General features: G+C 36.1%; 1 protein-coding gene across 6 annotated transcripts in view; it reads left to right on the forward strand.

The window, feature by feature from the left end:
* zgc:66433 (uncharacterized protein LOC321250 homolog) overlaps nt 1-19,450 on the forward strand; it is a 49,820-nt gene that overhangs the window by 26,690 nt on the left and 3,680 nt on the right. For all 6 annotated transcript variants that reach the window (XM_051859646.1, XM_051859642.1, XM_051859644.1 and 3 more), the window contains 8 exons: nt 1,039-1,207; nt 1,317-1,449; nt 4,623-4,781; nt 6,695-6,754; nt 14,629-14,787; nt 14,972-15,077; nt 16,685-17,055; nt 17,303-18,641. In XM_051859646.1, coding sequence (XP_051715606.1) covers nt 1,039-1,207; nt 1,317-1,449; nt 4,623-4,781; nt 6,695-6,754; nt 14,629-14,787; nt 14,972-15,077; nt 16,685-17,055; nt 17,303-18,641 — 2,496 coding nt within the window. The remainder of the gene's footprint in view (nt 1-1,038; nt 1,208-1,316; nt 1,450-4,622; nt 4,782-6,694; nt 6,755-14,628; nt 14,788-14,971; nt 15,078-16,684; nt 17,056-17,302; nt 18,642-19,450) is intronic.

Below are 19,450 nucleotides of genomic sequence, written 5' to 3' on the forward strand. Positions count from 1 at the left end.
TACTAAAGATGCACAGAGAAAAATTAGCGCTGAAAAGGCGTGGACAGGGTTATATTTTGGGTGACCTTATTGCAAATGCATTTGTAGGAGTTTCCCTTTCAGATGCCAAATTTATGGGAGGAGAATATTTAAATGAATCATGCAAGGTGATTTACTAAGGTTTGTGCTCGTCAGTTTACTGGAATTTGCGCCATTATTTACCACCCAAAAAAAGCATGTCTTAAACCAGATGCTAATTTGCCCTCCTCTTTGTAGATTGCATTGGTCATTATGGAAATGATCCGACTGTGTCTGTGTTCTTTAATTTGTCAGTAGATCACACACTGAACTTTCCACTCCCATCTGCGCTTTTTTGGAATTGTGCTCTCAGGCTTATCGCCCTGTTTAGTAAATCTGGCCCTAAATGTTATACTACAGGAGCTCAGTTGTGTGCTCGACAGTACTTTTGTGAAAAATTATCCTACATTAAACCTCACTGGACCTATTAACAAATGAGTTTTTAAAACAAAAGTAACAGTGGATCAATTTTACAACCATTTCAATAATACATTTCGGCCTTTATTGGCAACTGAAGATATATTAGTTTTATATAAGCACCCAAGAGGGAATTTTTAGGAGTCTAGAATGACAATTTGTTAAATATCTATCATATAAACAAATTTTAATAGATGTATTGAACCATTTAGGGGAACATAACTATAGCCAACTAATCAGAAACAGTCTGCTGTCAGATGTACTTTACCACGGTCAGTAGGACTCCTCACTTTACTTGCTTGACCCTTTTACAAGTGGTATTTGTGTCATAAATTGCAACATGATTGTTTAAACATGCTGTATATATAATTCCCAAGACTTGAGGGCCAGTAAACATGATTGTCTGCCAGTTGAACTTATTTTGTTTAGATAAGTGAACATTGACTAATTGACAGCATATGTTCAGTGTTTGCTGTATACAAGCCTCTCAAAATTCAAGATTCTCCTATGAGACTCCTTTAGTGGTACTCATTTAAATATGTTTCTGTTTTGTTTTCAATCCAGGGAAAAAGAAGTCCAAATTCCAGACGTTCAAGAATTTTTTTGTAAAGAAAAAGAGGAAGGAAAGTCCTACTCCGTCGGGTGAGAGTGGCTTGAAGGCCAGTCAGTCAAGTGATGATGTCAACACCTCAGAGCCAACTATCAGCCACGCTAACAGTGACAATGACCGCGGGTGAGGGAATGAAGTTATTTCTTTACTGCATTTCTACTATTTGTATTACTATCTGTTAAATATTACCAATGATATATGACATATAAACATTACTATCTTTCATTCAAAGATCCAAGATCAGCTTGGGAAACAAAGCCATGTCACATGATAGTGTCTTCGTTTCTGATTCGCCCTCATCAGAGACTACTGAGGGTCTGGGGGCGTCCCAGGACAACATTCATGGGAAAGTGAAATCTTTACAGGTATTCAGAGGCTGTTATGATTTATTCATGTATGAATTGTAGGCCTGTCATATTTATTGATTTAAAAGGGGTCATGACAAGGATTTTTTAAAACTTTTTCAATATGTTCTTTGAGGTTCACTTATTATGTTAAAGATTTTTGAACAAAAAAAAAACTTATATATATACATATGTATATGTTTGTTTGTGTGTGTGTGTGTGTGTGTGTGTGTGTGTGTGTGTGTGTGTGTGTGTGTGTGTGTGGAAAAACTACTATTTTCAACATTCTGACACTGCCAGAAATGATCCATTTTTAAGGGGCGGCTCCTTTAAGGCTTGTCAGTTTAACGGTCACTGTTATGAATGATAACGCCATTGCATAGTAAACCGTAACAACGCCCACTCACTATTGCATGTGAGTAAGTGTTTTGAAAACATTATCCATATAAAACCGTAATTTGCAGACAAAGCATTATGAAATCAGGACACAACACGACGCTCACATCCAGTAAAGGCATGTGTTATATTATATTATATTATATTATATTATATTATATTATATTATATTAATTTTCAAAGCATTTAAGTAAATCATATGGGCATATTTTATTATAATTTTAAAATTAGATTATGATTCCAAGTAAAAAAGTATTAGTGATATGAACAAAAGAGAATTATTTCATTATTCACAATTATTTGTATGAGAGAATTATTTCATTATTCACAATTATTTGTATGACAATTAACGTAAGCACAAAATTCAATGTATAATATTCTGTACCAGGGATATATTCTGAATGCAGTCTTAGTATTACACTATAAAGCTAGATTTGATTTGTTTTGTTGTTGATGTTGTTGTTTTTGTTTTTTATCATTAGCAACTTTCACACATTAAACACAGTAAATTACTGTAAATTTACCATTCTGTATTTTTACCGGTAAGATACCGTTCTCACATTAGTACCAATATACCAGTAAATTCTGTGATGTCACTCGTCGGAAAATATCTTAAAGGGTTAGTACACCCAAAAATGTATCAACCACTTACACCATTAATTACTCACCCTCATGTCGTTCCACACCTGTAAGACCTTCGTTCATCTTCGGAACACAAATTAAGATATTTTTGTTAAAATCCGATGGCTCAGTGAGGCCTGGATTGACACCAAGATAATTAACACTTTCGGATGCCCAGAAAGGTACTAACGTTACATTTAAAACAGTTCATGTGACTACAGTGGTTCAACCTTAATGTTATGAAGCAGCGAGAATACTTTTTATGCGGCAAAAAAACAAAATAATGACTTTATTCAACAATATCTAGCGATTTTAAAACAGTCACGTGAACCATTGAAAGGCCTCAGTGCTGATGAATGGAAAAAAGGCAGGGTCTCGAACGCAAGATGTGGCGCAATGGTCAGATGTCCGTCTAGCGCAATTAAAAGCAGCTAAACTTAGTGTAAACAGCTCCGCCCGAGCTTTATGATTGGCCCAAAGCAAACTTCTTACGGCTGTGCGTTTGGACCTTGTACAAGCTTATACCGGCAATCTTTATTCTTTGTTCACACACAGCATCATACCTGTAATGTTACAACTTCTCATTCTGGTAAATTGTCAGAACTGATTTACTGGTATTTTTAAAAAGGTCCTGTTCACACATGATCTCTAACACGTGATCTCTTAACGGTAATTTACCAGTAAAGACTCCTACCCTGAGAGGTCTTGACATTTTTGACTGCATCCAACAATTAAAAGTAAATGTTTATTGCTAGAAAATGACAAAATCACACAAATAAGGGTTTATATAGTATTTCGAATTTCGAATAATAAAATCTAAAATAAATAGAAAAAACCCAGACAATTTAAAGTAAAAAAAAGACTAAAAACTAAAAAAGGACTAAAAAAGTGGGCATGAAACTGAAGTTGCAATAATCTTTTCTTTCCTACGTATATCCGAGTGAAACGGCTTCTCGAACAAGAACAAATATAGGGCGGGACTTGATTTAGTCCATGGGGAATTGATTGGATGATTGTGGTTTGCTATTGGTGGATCTCATGTGAGTGAGAGCTTGTCCCGCCCTCACGCCTGTAAACACTTCATCAGAGAAAAGAAGAGATGTCGCTGCAAGAGAGATTGGAAGTTACTTTGATTAACGATTATGAGGGAGCATGAATTTAATGATGTGCACAGATAAATCATTTATAATAAACACTGCAATATTCCATAAAAAAAAATAAGATTTGTCAATTTAGATTTCACGGTGACTTTCAGACTTTATTTTGTACCTTGTTTGTGGAAAGTGGCATTTGTGTGCTCAGAGGGAGTGTATAAGTATCTTCTCTTTCCTGTCCTGTTTCTTTAATGAGTATTAGTGATGGCAATTCACTTTGGTATAAAATTAGCAAGTCTAAGCCTCAAGACACAGAGCCTGAGATTTTCACTGTTGACATTCTGCCACCAGCCAAATTTAGGCAGGCGGGATCATTGTCAATGTCACTGATAGACAGAATAAAAGCAAGACCAAACAAATGTAAGCTACAAAATGCCTTACAAATATGTATGTGATGTTCAATTGGTCTATAAACCTTAAGTTTATTTACATGATCAATAATGCATCAGCATTTGAAATAGTCACCGGATGCCCACAAAAGTACGCTTGTCTCGTCTGTGTCTTGGCATTGATTAAATGCTACTTAGCTTAGCCTTCTTAATGCGGTTAGCATGTTACCCTTAGACATTCCGGATAGGCACTTTGTCATTGAGCCAGACATGAGATCAGCTCAGCAGTGAAAGTTACTGGTCCATTAAGAGAGGAATCAACATTTCACACACTGTTTGAATGAAGTAGATCAGCTGAGAATAGCTGAGACTAGGCAGAACGAATTTCTCAGAGGTGTTTGAATGCACTGACTAGCTTTTAGTCTCAATTTAGTTGACTTGAGAAAAAAAAATGTCAGAATACACTACTTTTTGAGGTCAGTAAGTACTTTTGCAACATTATAAATGTCTTTACTGTCACAAAAAAAAACAAAAAACAAAAAAAACAATCATACCGAGCCCACATTTTTGAACAGTGGTGTATACTCAGTCTCATGTCAACACATTAATTTACAATATACTAGGTAGTAGTAGTGTATCTGGATTAATTTGTTTGAACAGTTATTGATAGTTCACGTTCTGTTCTGTCCTGTAGCTGCAGCTGAAGCATGCGATTTGTCTGGGCTCACCACCATCACTCCTCTGCGGGAGGAAAGGAGAGGACGCAGGGGCTCTTTCTGAAGATGATGGTCTTCCCTGCAGTCCACCAGAGTATTCCAGCCTCCACACTGTGCTGGCCACACCTCTTCACACGGTACTCCTCTCTACACTTACCATCTCATCCGTTTTCACACTCATGGATTTCTGTAGCACTGATATAGTTTTGATTTGTGAAATGCACAAACCGCTGAAGTGTGTCAAACAAACAAATGATCAGGAACCTTGTTAAAAATAAACTTCAGTCACTCGTTTCTAATGTTGAGATCTTTCAGAAGGTCTGTAGAGAACAGCACTATAGGTTTGACAGAATTTGACAGGTTTTACTCTTGTCATTAGTTGAACTGGTGTTTTGAAATAAAAATATCTATCCTACTTCCTTCTTGTTAGCTCACTGTGACTGGTTTCAATAAATCTTTTTTTCATTAGGGAGTAAGTTTTGAAAGTATGTTTTTATAGTTTGTAGGGCTTTTTATTACGGGTGTAACGGTACACAAACGTGATCAGTTGCTATTTATTTTTAGATATAATAATCAACACTCAAATAAAAAAAAACATGTAATTTGCACATAAGACAGGTTTTGCATTAACTTCTCAATCTAATTATAAAATTATTAGTCCAATTCATTTTTGAAGTAATATAATCATTTACACAGTTACTGTCATAACTTGTGACTTCATGACAAATTAAACCTATATTAAATAATTAAGACATTACTAACAGGTTAAGTAAATATAATGAATATATAAGCTAAATATAGTGCATATATTTAGTGAAATGCTCCTCTCTAGAGTTAATTTCTCTAGTTAACTAACATGCTGTGGACACTAAATGACTTGCCTGAGGTAAATGTAATGCTACGTGAGACATTATTCTCCAGCTGTTTTAATGATGTTTTTTCGCGGTTGAAACACCGGTTGAGAAATTACACGCGAATGTAGATCGTCTGTTCTTCTTCTTCTGCGGTTAGCAAACAGCGTTGCATTACCATGCACGTCCTCTTCTGGATTGGAGTGTGGATCACCTGTGACTGACTGTATTCGTCATGTAACTGCATGAACCGAACCGTGACGTGCGTACACCCCTACTTTTTATATAAAAAGAAATTTGTGAAATTTTGATTCCTAATGATAAAAAACTACACCTATTATGCTTCTTTTGATTTTACCTTTCCTTTAGTGTGTAATATTGCTGCTTGTGCATGTAAACAATCTGCAAAGTTACAAAGCACAAAGTCCACACCAAAGAGAATGAATCACTCCAACAGAAAACACTTGTCTGAAACGCCTTGTTTGTAGTCCTGCCAACTTCAAATCATGTAAATGTATTCTAGCAGACTCCAAAAATAAAATTATGAACCTGTAAATGATTATGATATGGGGACTTTAAGCCATTTATTTATTTGCTGCCAGTACTGGTTATTTAAATACCCATACATGCTAAAAAAAAATCCATCCAGGTTTTTTACATACAGATTTTGAAGCAGTTTTCTCATAACCACGTTTTACTTTCATCACCAAATAGAACCATATAGAAAGTCAAATAATGAGACACTGTGATGTTCTGCATGCGTGGGTATTTTTGGCTCTGTGAAAAGTGTGTAAGAGCCTCAGACATCACGGAGCTTGATTGAAAAGACAGGAAGCTCCCTGCTGAGTTCTGTAACAGGATTAGGTGCAGTGACGTTCCTCTCGCTGTACCTGCCTCCCCTGAAATCTCTTCAGAGATGTGCACAGTCCCTGTCCTCACCTTCCCTGAACCTCAGCCCAGCAGAGACCAAAGCTGTTCTTTAATTTAGAAAATCTAATGTAGTTGGGAGTGATGTTTGATCAGTTGCAACCTAAATATTTTAGTCTAGATCATCAAACCAGTAAAACTGTATATCAGCAAATCATATTGCTGTGATATTGATTAAACTATCTGAGATATTGTCGTTTATAAAGGAAAACATGGTTTATGTCGAACATTCAAACAGGAAATGATTGTAATATGTCTCTTTATCATTGCAGTCGGTGGATTTAACTCAGAGTTCCTTGAGCATGGAGGCATCAGACAGTGAAGATGATCAGGTGACACATGCAGCACACATGGTTCACTTAACCCTTCACACACCACATATAGGGAAATTCCTGGATGGTCTGTGAATGACTTTTAGCTTGTATTAAAGAGATAGTTCACCCAAAAATGAAAATCCTGTTGTTTACTCATCCAAACCTGCATTCATTCATCTTCGCAACACAAATGAGGATGAGTTCATCCACACTTGTTTGAAGTGCAAGAACAAACCCCATTGGCTCTCCCTTGTCAAACAAGCATGCTGAGCAGCCGCTTACCATATTTGATGTGCTCTATGTATGTGTGCTCATCAGTGTTTAAAAACGTATTCACAAAAACCCATTCAGTAAAATTAAATCTGTAAATCATATAAAGCATTCATGTCTCTTCACTTTGGGAAATATGACTCGATTCATATGGATTACTTTTACTTTTGAATCGTCAAATTTTTGGTGAAATGGTCTTTCAATGGAGGAGCAGAAATCTCTCAGGTTTCATTAAAAATATACTTTTTTAAGTTTCTATGATGAACAATAATCTTATGGGTTTTGAGCGACTTGAGGGTGAGTAAATGATGAGAGACTGTTTATTTTTGGGTGAACTAACTCTTTAAACACAATCACATATTTTAATGGTTTTGTCATGCATTGACTGTCCACATTGTGTATCGCAAATGTTTCGTTTTCCAGAATATCTGCATTGATTTCTTAGCAATGACGTTGCATTAATAGACATACGCCAACAACAATAACAGCAGCAATGTAGAGGAGTTTGCAATACAGATGTTGTCTTATTTACAACATGACAATGTGTAGCCGCCACGCTGGACTACTACGGCAGCGGCAGAAACATAGAAGGCTGGTATGCACAGCTTTATTCCATACACAGTCTTAAAATGTCTCCATTATATTGTAATTTTCTGCTCGACCAGCCTTTTGCAACAACCCAACCTTGTTTCTGCAGCGTCTTTCAGCATGTTTCATATAACAACGTCTGACATGTTTGTTTTATGTGGTGTGAGTAAGTGACATAAACCACCAACATTAGAGTGGTCAGACTGAAACGGATTTCCAGAAATGCAATTTGAATAGGATTTTAAACCACATATGAATGTAGCTCAAAACGGATTCGTAAAAATCACATTTCACATAAATGTTTTTTTTTTTTTTTGCCGTTCACACTTGCTAAATGTGATCAGATGCCAAGTGGATTTGGACTGAAATTCTGAACAAGGCTCAAGATCACAAATGGATGGGTCAGATAAGGAAATATACTTTTGTTAGTAGTAATTTTTCAAGTCGGTAGCTTGACTGTAGTCTATTTTTGAGTAGCCTTTGCTGAATTGTCTAAGAAATGGTGTTAATTTATTTGTTTGCGGGTGTCACTTAAAGGATTAGTTCACTTTCATATAAAATTTTCCTAATAATTTCCTCACCCCCATGTCATCCAAGATGTTCATGTCTTTCTTTCTTCAGTCGAAAAGAAATTAAGGTTTTTTTATGAAAACATTCCAGGATTATTCTCCTTATAATGGACTTCAATGGCCTCCAAACGGTTGAAGGTCAAAATTATAGTTTCAGTGCAGCTTCAAAGGGCTTTAAACGTTACCAGACACCTTCCCTATTGTACTTACAGAACGAACGCAGCGGCAGTTCCGTTTTTTCCGTAAGTTGAATAGGGAAGGTGTAGGACATACAGCGTAAGCTTTTTGAAGAATACGAAAGTACGGTTTTGGCGGAAGCACTTGGAAGGTGATCATTTGTTTATATAAAGCATTTACATTTACATTTTTTTCGAAAATGACCGATCGTTTCGCTAGATAAGACCCTTATTCCTCATCTGGTATCGTTTAAAGCCCTTTGAAGCTGCACTGAAACTGTAATTTTGACCTTCAACCGTTTGGAGTCCATTGAAGTCCACTATAAGGAGAATTATTCTGGAATGTTTTCATCAAAAACCTTAATTTCTTTTCGACTGAAGAAAGAAAGACATGAACATCTTGGATGACATGGGGGTGAGTAAATTATCAGGAAAATTTTATATGAAAGTGAACTAATCCTTTAATATTCATGCATTTAAATGTGACTTACATTTCCAAATAATGTTTTGAACCACTGCAGATGATTTGAATTGAGTGTGGATTCACACTCTTGACATGTTTGGAATGTACCCATAAAGTCCAGCACTGGAGAGAGTCATACTTACCCTGGGAATGTTCTTATCTGCTGTTGTTTTGGCTTGTTTGGATAGTGTAGAACTTGCTTAACTAAGTGTTGTGTTATCAGCGGTATTTACAGATACTGACATGTTTTCAGAGAAAGTACTTTCACAGTCAAAAGCAGTTGACAAGGCACTGCTTGTATCCAGTAGTAAGTTACATTTGAATTTCAAATAAATGTGAAACAAGTGTTCAGTCTGTGCATTGAAAGGGCATTTTTACGACTCAATGCACATGCATCTCACGCACAACACCAGCACCTATCCAAGACTGATCTAAAACAATCTCAAACCACTGAAAAACATGCACTTATGGATTTGTGTTGTTGCCAGAGCTTAAAATAGCTGTCATGTGTTTGTGTTATGCAATGCTTTGAGCTGGACTAGAGGCTGTTTTGAGAAATTGGCTTTTGGGAAATGTAATACTGTTGGATATTCTTTCTAAATGGGAATTCATTTTTGCAAGCTATAAGGTCTGCTGATGCATGTTACTGTATACAGACGTGGACATAATTGTTGGTACCCTTGATAAATATGATCAAAGATGACTGTAAAAATAAATGTGCATTGTTTATCTTTTTGATCTTTAATTCATAAAATTAGCAAAAATCTAACCTTTCATTAAAGGAAAAGAATTGAAAGTGGGGGGAAAATCACATTATGAAATAAATGTTTTTCTCCAAACACATTGGCCACAATTATTGGTACCCTTTTATTCAATACTTTTTGCAACCTCCTTTTCACAAGATAACAGCTCTGAGTCTTCACCTATAATGCCTGATGAGTTTGGAGAACACCTGACAAGAGATCAGAGACCATTCCTTCATGCAGAATCTCTACAGATCCTTCAGATTCCCAGCTCCATGTTGATGCTTCTTCTCTTCAGTTCACCCCACTCATTTTCTTTAGGGTTCAGGTCAGGGGACCTGGACGGCCATGGCAGAAGTTTCATTTTGTGCTTAGTGACACATTTTTGTGTTGGTTTTGATGTTTGTTTTGGATCATTGTCCTGATGGAAGATCCAACCACTGCCCATTATTGGATTTCTAGCAGAAGCGGTCAGGTTTTGATTTTTTTTTCTGTTGGTATTTGCTAGAATCCATGATACCATGTATCTGAACAAGATGTCCACGACCTCCAGCAGAAAAATAGGCCCACAACATTAAAGATCCAGCAGTATATTTAACCGTGGGCATGGGGTACTTTTTATCCATGTGTGCACCAAACCCATCTGGTGGGTTTGCTGCCAAAAAGCTCTTTTTTTTTTTTTAGTTTCATCTGACCATAGAAGCCGGTCCTGTTTGAAGTTCCAGTCTTGTCTGACAACTGAATATGCTGGAGATTGTTTCTGGATGAGTGAGGAGGATTTTTCTTGAAACCCTCCCGAACAACTTGTGGGGATGTAGGTGCTGTTTGTTCATTTTTTTTAGGCTTTCTGAGACTCAGCTAATCTCTGCAATTCTCCAGCTGTGATCCTTGGAGAGTCTTTGGCCACTCAAACTTTCCTCCTTACCGCGCATTAGGATGATCTCCAGGCAGATTTGTAACATCTTTAGTTGATTGGAACTTCTTAATTATTGCCCTGATAGTGGAAATGGGGATTTTAAATTTTCGATTTCGATTTTAGCTATTTTCTTACAGCCACTTTATATTTTGTGAAGCTCAACAATCTTTTGCTGCACATCAGAACTATATTCTTTGGTTTTACTCATTGTGATGAATGATTAAGGGAATTTGGCCTTTGCGTTTACACATATTTATACTCCTGTCATGGCTGGACAATTTCATGTTCATGATCACCCTGGTGTGCTAAAAATGTAAATATGAATGGGAATATACTTCAGAGATATTTTACCAATTTTGCCAATAATTGTGGCCAACGTGTTTTGTAGAAAAACCTTTATTTCATAATGTGATCCCCCCCCCCCCCCCCCCCCCCCCCACACTTTCAATTCTTTTCCTTCAATGAAAGGTTAGATTTTTGCTCATTTTATGAATTAAAGATCAAAAGGATAAACAATGCAGATTTATTTTTACAGTCATTTCTGATCATATTTATTAAGGGTACCAACAATTTTGGATATACATTACCATTCAAGAAGTCTCTTATCCTCACCAAGGCATGCATGCAAAGCGGAATTTTCAGCATCATTACTCCAGTCTTCAGTGTCACATGATCCTTCAGAAGTCATTCTAATATGCTGATTTGATTTGCTGTTTAAGGAACATGTCTTATTATTATCAATGTTGAAAACAGTTGTGTTGCTTAATATTTTTGTGGAAACCGTGATACATTTTTTAAGAATCTTTTATGAATAGAAAGTTAAAACAAATAGAGATGTTTTTTAACGTTATAGATGTCTTTACTGTCTCTTTAAATCAATTTAATGAATTGTTGCTGAATAAAAGCATTATTTTCTTTCAAAAAAAATCATACTGACCCCAAACTTTGAGCGGTAGTGTACAAAGCACTGAGTGTGACACAAAAATATTATTGAATGAATCGCTTAGGAGCAATGCAGGATGGGATGTCTGAGATGGCATATCGTTAAATTATAGTGCTTTTATCTGTTGTGGTTAATAAACTGTTTGTTGAATTAAAATTGATGAAAAATTGATGAAAAAAGTGGATAAAAAGTTAAAAACAAGAGTTCGTTACATTAAAGCAATTTTTCTGATTTTCCATATTAAAGTTTTTGCATTTATTTGCACCCTGCTCTCTAGATATCGTATCAGCATTAGCCATTAAAACTCTAATTAGTTGATCACCTCTAAAAGTTCACAGCATTGTTAAATCCTGCCTGTCCATTTCGGGGTTACGAGTGAAGCAGGCGTGTGGTCTGAAAAGCATTCCAGCGGTTCACCCTAGCAGCCTGGCTGTCTGCTGGAAATGGGATATTCCAACAATCTGGGTCAAAACGGCTGCCAAGCTGGACCTGAGCACTGCACAAACACACTGCTGTCTCACATAGACTGCACTCATTCACACCAGTTCCTAACATACTGCACCGTGAAAAGCATGTTAATGCACGTTTTTCCACCTGCAAAAATGTTAACAAAGTTGATACTCTCATTTTCTTATGAAGAATATTGAAGTTATATTTTAATGTAGCAGGACAAACACAGGTGCTGGTTTTATGTTGCCACAGAGTTGCTTTGAACATCAGTATGAAAATATGCAGGAAACCTCCTTCAATCTCCTTCAATCGGAGAATTGCAGATCTGAGTCTTCAACCAAGTTATTATAGTTAACTAAAACTAAAACCATAAAAAACATTTTTGTTACTTGAAATAAAATAAATGTTAAATAAAATATTTTTTAAAAAATAATGTAGTTAAAACTTTTTTTATTTCAGCTAGTTCCCAAAGAAACATTTCTCATTTTCATTTAGTTTAACTTGTTGTACTCCGATAACTAAAACTGAAACTGAAATAAAATATATATAGACATTGATTGTTATCATTAAAATATGGAAATTATTGTTATCGTTAAAATAACATAGATATAGACTTTGGTTCAGGCATTTCAGAATAACTAAAACTGCATTTGAGATGCTGTGTGATGAAACTGATTCGCTGGTTAGTCCAGTTATCCAGTCACATCCTCTATTGAGGCAAAGTCACGTTTTTGTTGCGCAACAAGGGATTTATTCGGTAAATGTGTTTATGCACATCGTCTTATCGGATAAAAAATTTGTCCTCCTCAATTGAGTGCATACGTTAGTTATGCGCATTTTTTTAGAATTTATGCGCATCTTGGCGTTTCCATCTAACATTTTTTTATGGAATATCCCAAAATGCACATAAAAATAGGTGAGATGAAACATAGTTAATAGGGGTGTAATGGTACATGTATTCATCCCGAATCATATGGTACGGATGTCGCAGTTCGGTTCATGCAGTCACATGGCGAATACAGTCAGTCACAGACGATCCACACTCCAATCCAGAAGGGGGCACGCTCGGTAATGCAACGCTGTTTGCTACCAGTAAAAAGCGCAGAAGAAGAAGAAATGATAAATCGATATGTTTACATGTAATCTCTCAACCAGTGTTTCAACTGTGGAAAGATATCAATAAAACAGCTTGAGAATAATGGGCCCTATAATAAAGCGCTCGGCGCATGTGCACTTAGGGCGTGTCCGAATCCACTTTTGCTAGTTTAACGACAGGAAAAATGGTCGGCGCACCCAGCGCATTGTCTAAAAGGGTTGTCCCTATTCTCTTAATGAGTAATCGGTGTGTTTTGGGTATAACGTGCAATAAACCAATTAGAGTCTCATCTCCCATTCCCTTTAAAAGCCAGTTGCTCTCGCACCATGGCTGATTCGCTATTTACATGGCGGAATTTGCAAGTGGAAAAACTGAATGCTTCTCTAGCGAAGAATTACAATCCTTATATTTATAATATTTGGTATGTTTGTGTGCTGCTTCGCTTCCCTGTGCGTGTAATAAGCAGAATGTACACGCGCTGTGCACCGGCCTATAGGCGCATATTTCTAAAGCGCTCTTTAAATAAAAAAATATTGTGGCATTGACTTTAGACCAGGTTTCAGTTGGTCAATGGCGCAGTCTATTTCAGTTGCCTCAAAATAGCAACACGCCAACAATGCGCCTGAACACACCTCGTTTTCAAACCAGCACACCCACAAATGCATTTGCTATTTAAACAATGTGGTGCAGGATGTGAAAATGATAACTGCGTCAAGCTAAAACTAGAAAAAAACACTTGCGTCGCACCTGGCCCTGCATTGCACCGGGTGTATGATAGGGCCCAATATCTCATGTAGCATTACATTTACCTCAGGTATTTAGTGTCGACAGCATGTTACTTAACTAGAAAAATGAACTCTAAAGGGGAGCATTTCGTATATGCACTATATTAGTATTTTTAATTGAATAATTTGGGCTCTTTTGTTAACCTTTAATATTATAGTAATGTGTAAGTAAGTGCTCCCTATATAGTTTACAGCTTTAGCTGTAGAAAACTTTAATTATAGTTAAATTTATTTAAACACAGAGACACATTTGTTTAAAAAAAAACAGTTTAATAATTAAAAAAGCAATTTTATGTTTAGTTTTCTCCCCACCCCCTGCGGTACCGAATCGTAAATTCAAAACTGAGGTACGTACCAAACTGTCATGTTTGTGTACCGTTACACACCTAATAGCTAATGATACTAAAATAACTCAAAGGGAAAAAGATATACAGGGGTACGGAATCGCAACATTGCCAACATAACCTACAGTTGTTTCTGCTGGAGAAGCTTTTGTTTGTGTTTCATTCTGAGAGGAAATAGCAGAGGATAATCATTATAATTGGTCATGATGAGTCAGTTGTGGTGAAGGTGGCTGCGGTATCTGTTTTTTATTATGGTACATGTTGTATGCATGAGTGCCCTTGCACAAGAATTGGCTCTGCTATTATGATGCCACTCTGGTTTGCTGGTGTTTAAGGGATGGAAGGAAATACTTCCAATATGACCATCTATTTAAAATTGTAAGCCACATATGGAGGTTTTGGTGGGAAGTGGTTTGAAAGAACTTTAACAGTACTATTATTGGGTATAAAAAAGTTGTAAACAAATTATGCATCAACTCAGTTGTGAAATTTAACTGTAATTAAGATTTATTAATGTCTGTCCTCTTTGTCCCCCTCTATCGAATAAAGATGTCTTATGACGCTTCTTCGAGACCCGCCACCCCTCAGGGGTCCGTCCCTGTGGATTTCAGTCTGCCCGCCAGCTCTGTGTCCTGCTTAGACAGCTCGGCTGCCCGTCACCGCATCGCCGTCAAAACCAACGCTTGTGCCAAGAGAAAACCTGCCAGCGTAAGATTCTTCACATTAAACATTCATACTCTTTCATTATCTATGGTAGCTCATCATATTAGGCCAACAAGCTGTTAGTGATGTTTTATTCTTGTTTAAGGTGTCATTTTCAAGAATAGTTCATGCAAAATTCTGTCATCAGTTTGTGTTAGTGGTCGAACTGAGTGTGCTTATTTATGTTTAGAGGCAAATGCTGGACAAGAGAAGAGACCTGAGAGAAAGAGTGCTGCTCAAAGAGACAGAGGACAAACTACGGATGGTTACAAGTATTGGAGAAGAAGAGCGTGAAGGTATGTCGGTCAAATGTTTGGTCAAATTAAAAATTGTTTTAAAGATTTTGAAAAAAGTCTCACCAATTTATTTGATCAAAAATACAGTAAAAACAGTAATATTGTGAAAAGAATAATATTACAATTTAAAATAACTGCAATTTTAATATATTTTAAAATGTATTTTATTCCTGTGATGCAAAGCTGAATTTTCAGCATCATTACTCCAGTCTTCAGTGTCACATGATCCTTCAGAAGTCATTCTAATATACTGATTTGCTGCTCAGGAAACATTTATAATTATTATCAATGTTGAAAACAGCTGTGCTGATTAATATTTCTGTGGAAACTGTGATACACTACCATTCAAAAGTTTGGGGTTAAAAAAAAAAAAAAAAAACATTTCTAATGTTACAAAACATCTATTTTAAACTTTATATTCATCATAGCAGCAAAAACGATTTTCAACATTGATAATAATAAGAATCATTATTAATAACTGAACACCAATAATAATTGAGCATCAGATCAGCATATTAGAATGATTTCTGAAGGATCATGTGACACTGAAGACTGGAGTAATGATGCTGACAATGTAATAAATAATATTTTAAAATATAGTCACATAAAAAAAAGTTAGGGATGGGCGATATGACCAAAATCTTGTATCACGATATGAGTAATTTTATTTCATGATCACGATATATATATCACAATATAGTTATTTTTGCTTTAAATTAGGTTTTTATATCAAAATTGTTGATACGTGTCATAAATGTCATAATTTTTGTCACCATTTTCAATATCACTAAAAACTAATACTAGCCTACATAAAAAAAACTCTCAAGCTTACTTAAGACAAGCAAACAGTAATAAAATTAGAACAAAGAAATTAATTTCAAGAAGGAAAATAAACTACATTAGAACACACAAATTACATAGACCTACCTGAAAAACATCAAGAAATAGAAATTAGAAATATATTTATATATATATATATATATATATATATATATATATATTTCTAATTTTCTCTTTTTTGTTGACATTAATGACAGACGACAGCAGGTATGTTTGGATGCTGTCACTTTAAGACCAACTGCATGGATCCAGTATACTGTTACACCTGCGTTTTCTTTCTCAACTGTTTGTATTCACTTAAGTCATACATGACTGTGTTTACTTGCAAAGATGGTCATTTTGGCACATAAGTGTGTATTTTCAAGCCCAATTGGGCGGCAAAAAAAAGCTTCTTTCTGACAGCGCGGGCATATAGCAAAATGAGTCCTCTTTCACTGCTCACTGCACTTCAACAGTTTCAAATCACTTATTTTTAAACCGCAATGCTTAAAATTGCATTCAAATGATAAGCTTTCATCACCATGCAGCACAGCAACGAATCTCTACCGGATTGGATTTAGTCCAAAATCTCTTCGGATGACAAATTTCTACCAGTTAATCGTGTCTACAGGTATATCGCCCAACCCTAAAAACAGTTATTTTAAAATGTAATAATATTTCACAGTATTACTGTTTTTTCAAATAAACTTGGCCTTGGAGAGCATGAGAGACTTCTAATTGTTGTTAGTAGTTCAATTATTGTTATTCTGTTGTTCAATTTGGTCTAGATTTGCCTGTAGAACAGGTTAATGATTCAGACCATGAGTCCTGTGCTTCCGGACACGAGGATGAGGAAGAGACTGACTCCGGCCGGTGTCACAAAACCTCTCCAACATCCTCCATCTCAGCTGGAGACGTCTCTGAAGGAGAGGAACATGTTCCTGGCGAGGATCACGTCCCCAAATCTGAGCTCCCAGAGTCCTCTTGGGAGAGTCCAGTAACACTTGAGCTGCAGGCTGATGACTTCTTGTTGGACACAGGATGTGAGGTCGTACCAGAGGAGCAGGGGTCATTGCTGGAGGAAGTTTTGAGCTCCCTAAAGAGCCCTCTTGCGTCAGGACTAGCACTGGAGCATGAGAACATGGTTCTTCAGAGTGAGGTACAGCACATTTAGTAACATTTTCAAGAAGATTGCAACAATGAGATATTCCATGATACATCTGCAGCCATAATGGTTAAATAAGAATATTTTAAAAATCACTTTTAAATCACATGCAAAGTTCCAAACAAATCCAGTTTATGTATGAATTGTGTTTTTAATGTATTTTTGATGCATTAAAAATAAGTATCTTGTCACTGACCGACAGATTAATTTAATTTTAACTCTTGTGCTTGTTTTTTTGTAGGTGAAAGACATAAACAGTGGGAGCGTGATTGCTCAACTTGAGGAGGAAGACGACAATGATCTTCTCGATCTCTCAAACCCTGTAGTTACCACAGATGAACAGGCTCCTCTGCCTGACTCTCTTTCAGAATCATCTGTCGATTCAGAAGGGATCTCAGAGGGGACCACAGAAGAAGAGGAGCTGCTAGATCTGCCAGAATTCGCTGGTGAAGAGTCTACTGATGGAAGTCACCAAGTGCCTGAAGCTGATGTTGAGCAACAAGTAGACAAGGCTGAGAGTGCCAAAGAGGACGAAGAGCAAATTGAATCGCCAAAAGCTTTTGCAGTAAATGATGAAGAAGGAGATGAAGACGATGTTAAAGAAGAAGCTGAAATAGAGAGAGAAACCGAAGATGATGGAGATGATGTTGAGAAAGATGATGAATTGACGGTGGTAGAACCTGAGAAAACTGAGAACTCTACAAATGATGATGAACTTCAAGAGGCTGGAGGTCAGGCAGGTTCTCCAGAGCCTGAGGAAGATGAGGCTTCAGGTGACGAAAGAGAATCAGTGGAAATCAATGTTGAGAACGTTCCTGAATCTGATCAGACAGTCAGAGATGATGTCTGGAGCTCAACAGAGACCGCAGAAGCCTCTGAATCCCCAACAGAGACGCCTGTTGAGGTCCTTCTTTCTACTGCGTCTCCTGTGCTCGAGAGTCCAATTCTCCATTCTCAATTCTCTAATGCATCAATGTCTCCTCTAGAGCAGGAAGAGGAAGCTGAGCCCAGTGAGCCAGATGTGTCTAGTGAGCCTCAGGAAGTGTCTTCAGAAAAACTTGAGGTTGTTTCTGAGCAGCAAGATCAGCCAGTTCTTGAGTCACCTACAAGAGAATCCACGAGCAACGCTGAGGTTCGACCTCGTTTCACCATCGCCCCTGCGTGGCAAAGGTCATTGGCTTCTGGAGGCACCCATGAGCAGTCCCAGACCATCTCGCTGCTGCTACCAGAGACTGTAGAGACTAACGCTTCATCTCCCCAAACAACTGAACTCTTTACTCCCGTAAAAGAAGAACCCAAACCAGCACAAACTCAGAGTTCTCCAACACTTCCCATGCAGAAAGAGACGATCCATGTTCAAGAAGAGATGACCCCGGAGAACCCGTTTGGCGTGCGCTTGAGAAAGACTCCCGTTCTACACCGTTATGGTTTAGATGGAGAATCACCTTGGACCCAGACACAAACAGAGTCTTCAGGGGCGAAGGAGACAACAGATCATGACCAGAATGGCAAGAAGCCCGTCTTGCCAAAGAAGCCTGATCTGCTAGTTGACACTGTGATGTCGGCAAGGAAAATCCCAGGTACCTCCATTCTTAAAATGCTGATGTATGTATACATGCAAAAATAAATAAATCAGTATTTTGCCTTGTTTTCCAGTAAAGATATTTAAATATCCAAAATAAGACAAATTTAGTTGCAAAATTAAATGCAATACTTATTCTCATAATTTATAATTCTAAATTTTGTTAAATCTAAAGTAAAAATAATTTAAAATTTTATAATTACTTTTTTTTTACTGTAAATTAAATTATTTTTAAAAAAAAATTTAATTTAATTTTGCAACTAAAGTAAATTTATCTGTTTTCCAGTAAAAATATCTAAAATATCTAAACAAAATAAATTTACTTTAGTTTCAAAATTAAATGAAATACTTTTTTCATAATTTAGAAGAAATTCTAAAATTTTTTAAATCTAAAATTTAAAATTTTATTGTTACTTTTTTACTGTAAATTAAAATATTTAAAAAATTAATTTATTGTATTTTAATTTTGCAACTAAAGTAAATTATTTTTTTCCAGTAAAAAAGGAAATACTTTTTTTCTCATACTTTATAAGAAATTATAAATTTTGTTAAATCTAAAGTCTTTAAAAAAAATTAAATATTGTAAATAAAAATACTGTAAATTAAATATTTTAAAATATTTTATTTAATTTGCAACTAAAGTAAATTTATCTTGTTTTCCAGTAAAAAAAATATCTAAAATATCTAAACATGCATTTTTTTATTATTATTATTATTTTAATAATAAAAAGTAATTATAAAAATCATTACATTTAATTAATATTTATTATTTAATAATGATATATTTTGCAATGTAAAATAGGATGA

Source organism: Ctenopharyngodon idella, chromosome 14 (genome assembly GCF_019924925.1).
Source record: "Ctenopharyngodon idella isolate HZGC_01 chromosome 14, HZGC01, whole genome shotgun sequence".
Lineage (NCBI taxonomy): Eukaryota > Metazoa > Chordata > Actinopteri > Cypriniformes > Xenocyprididae > Ctenopharyngodon > Ctenopharyngodon idella.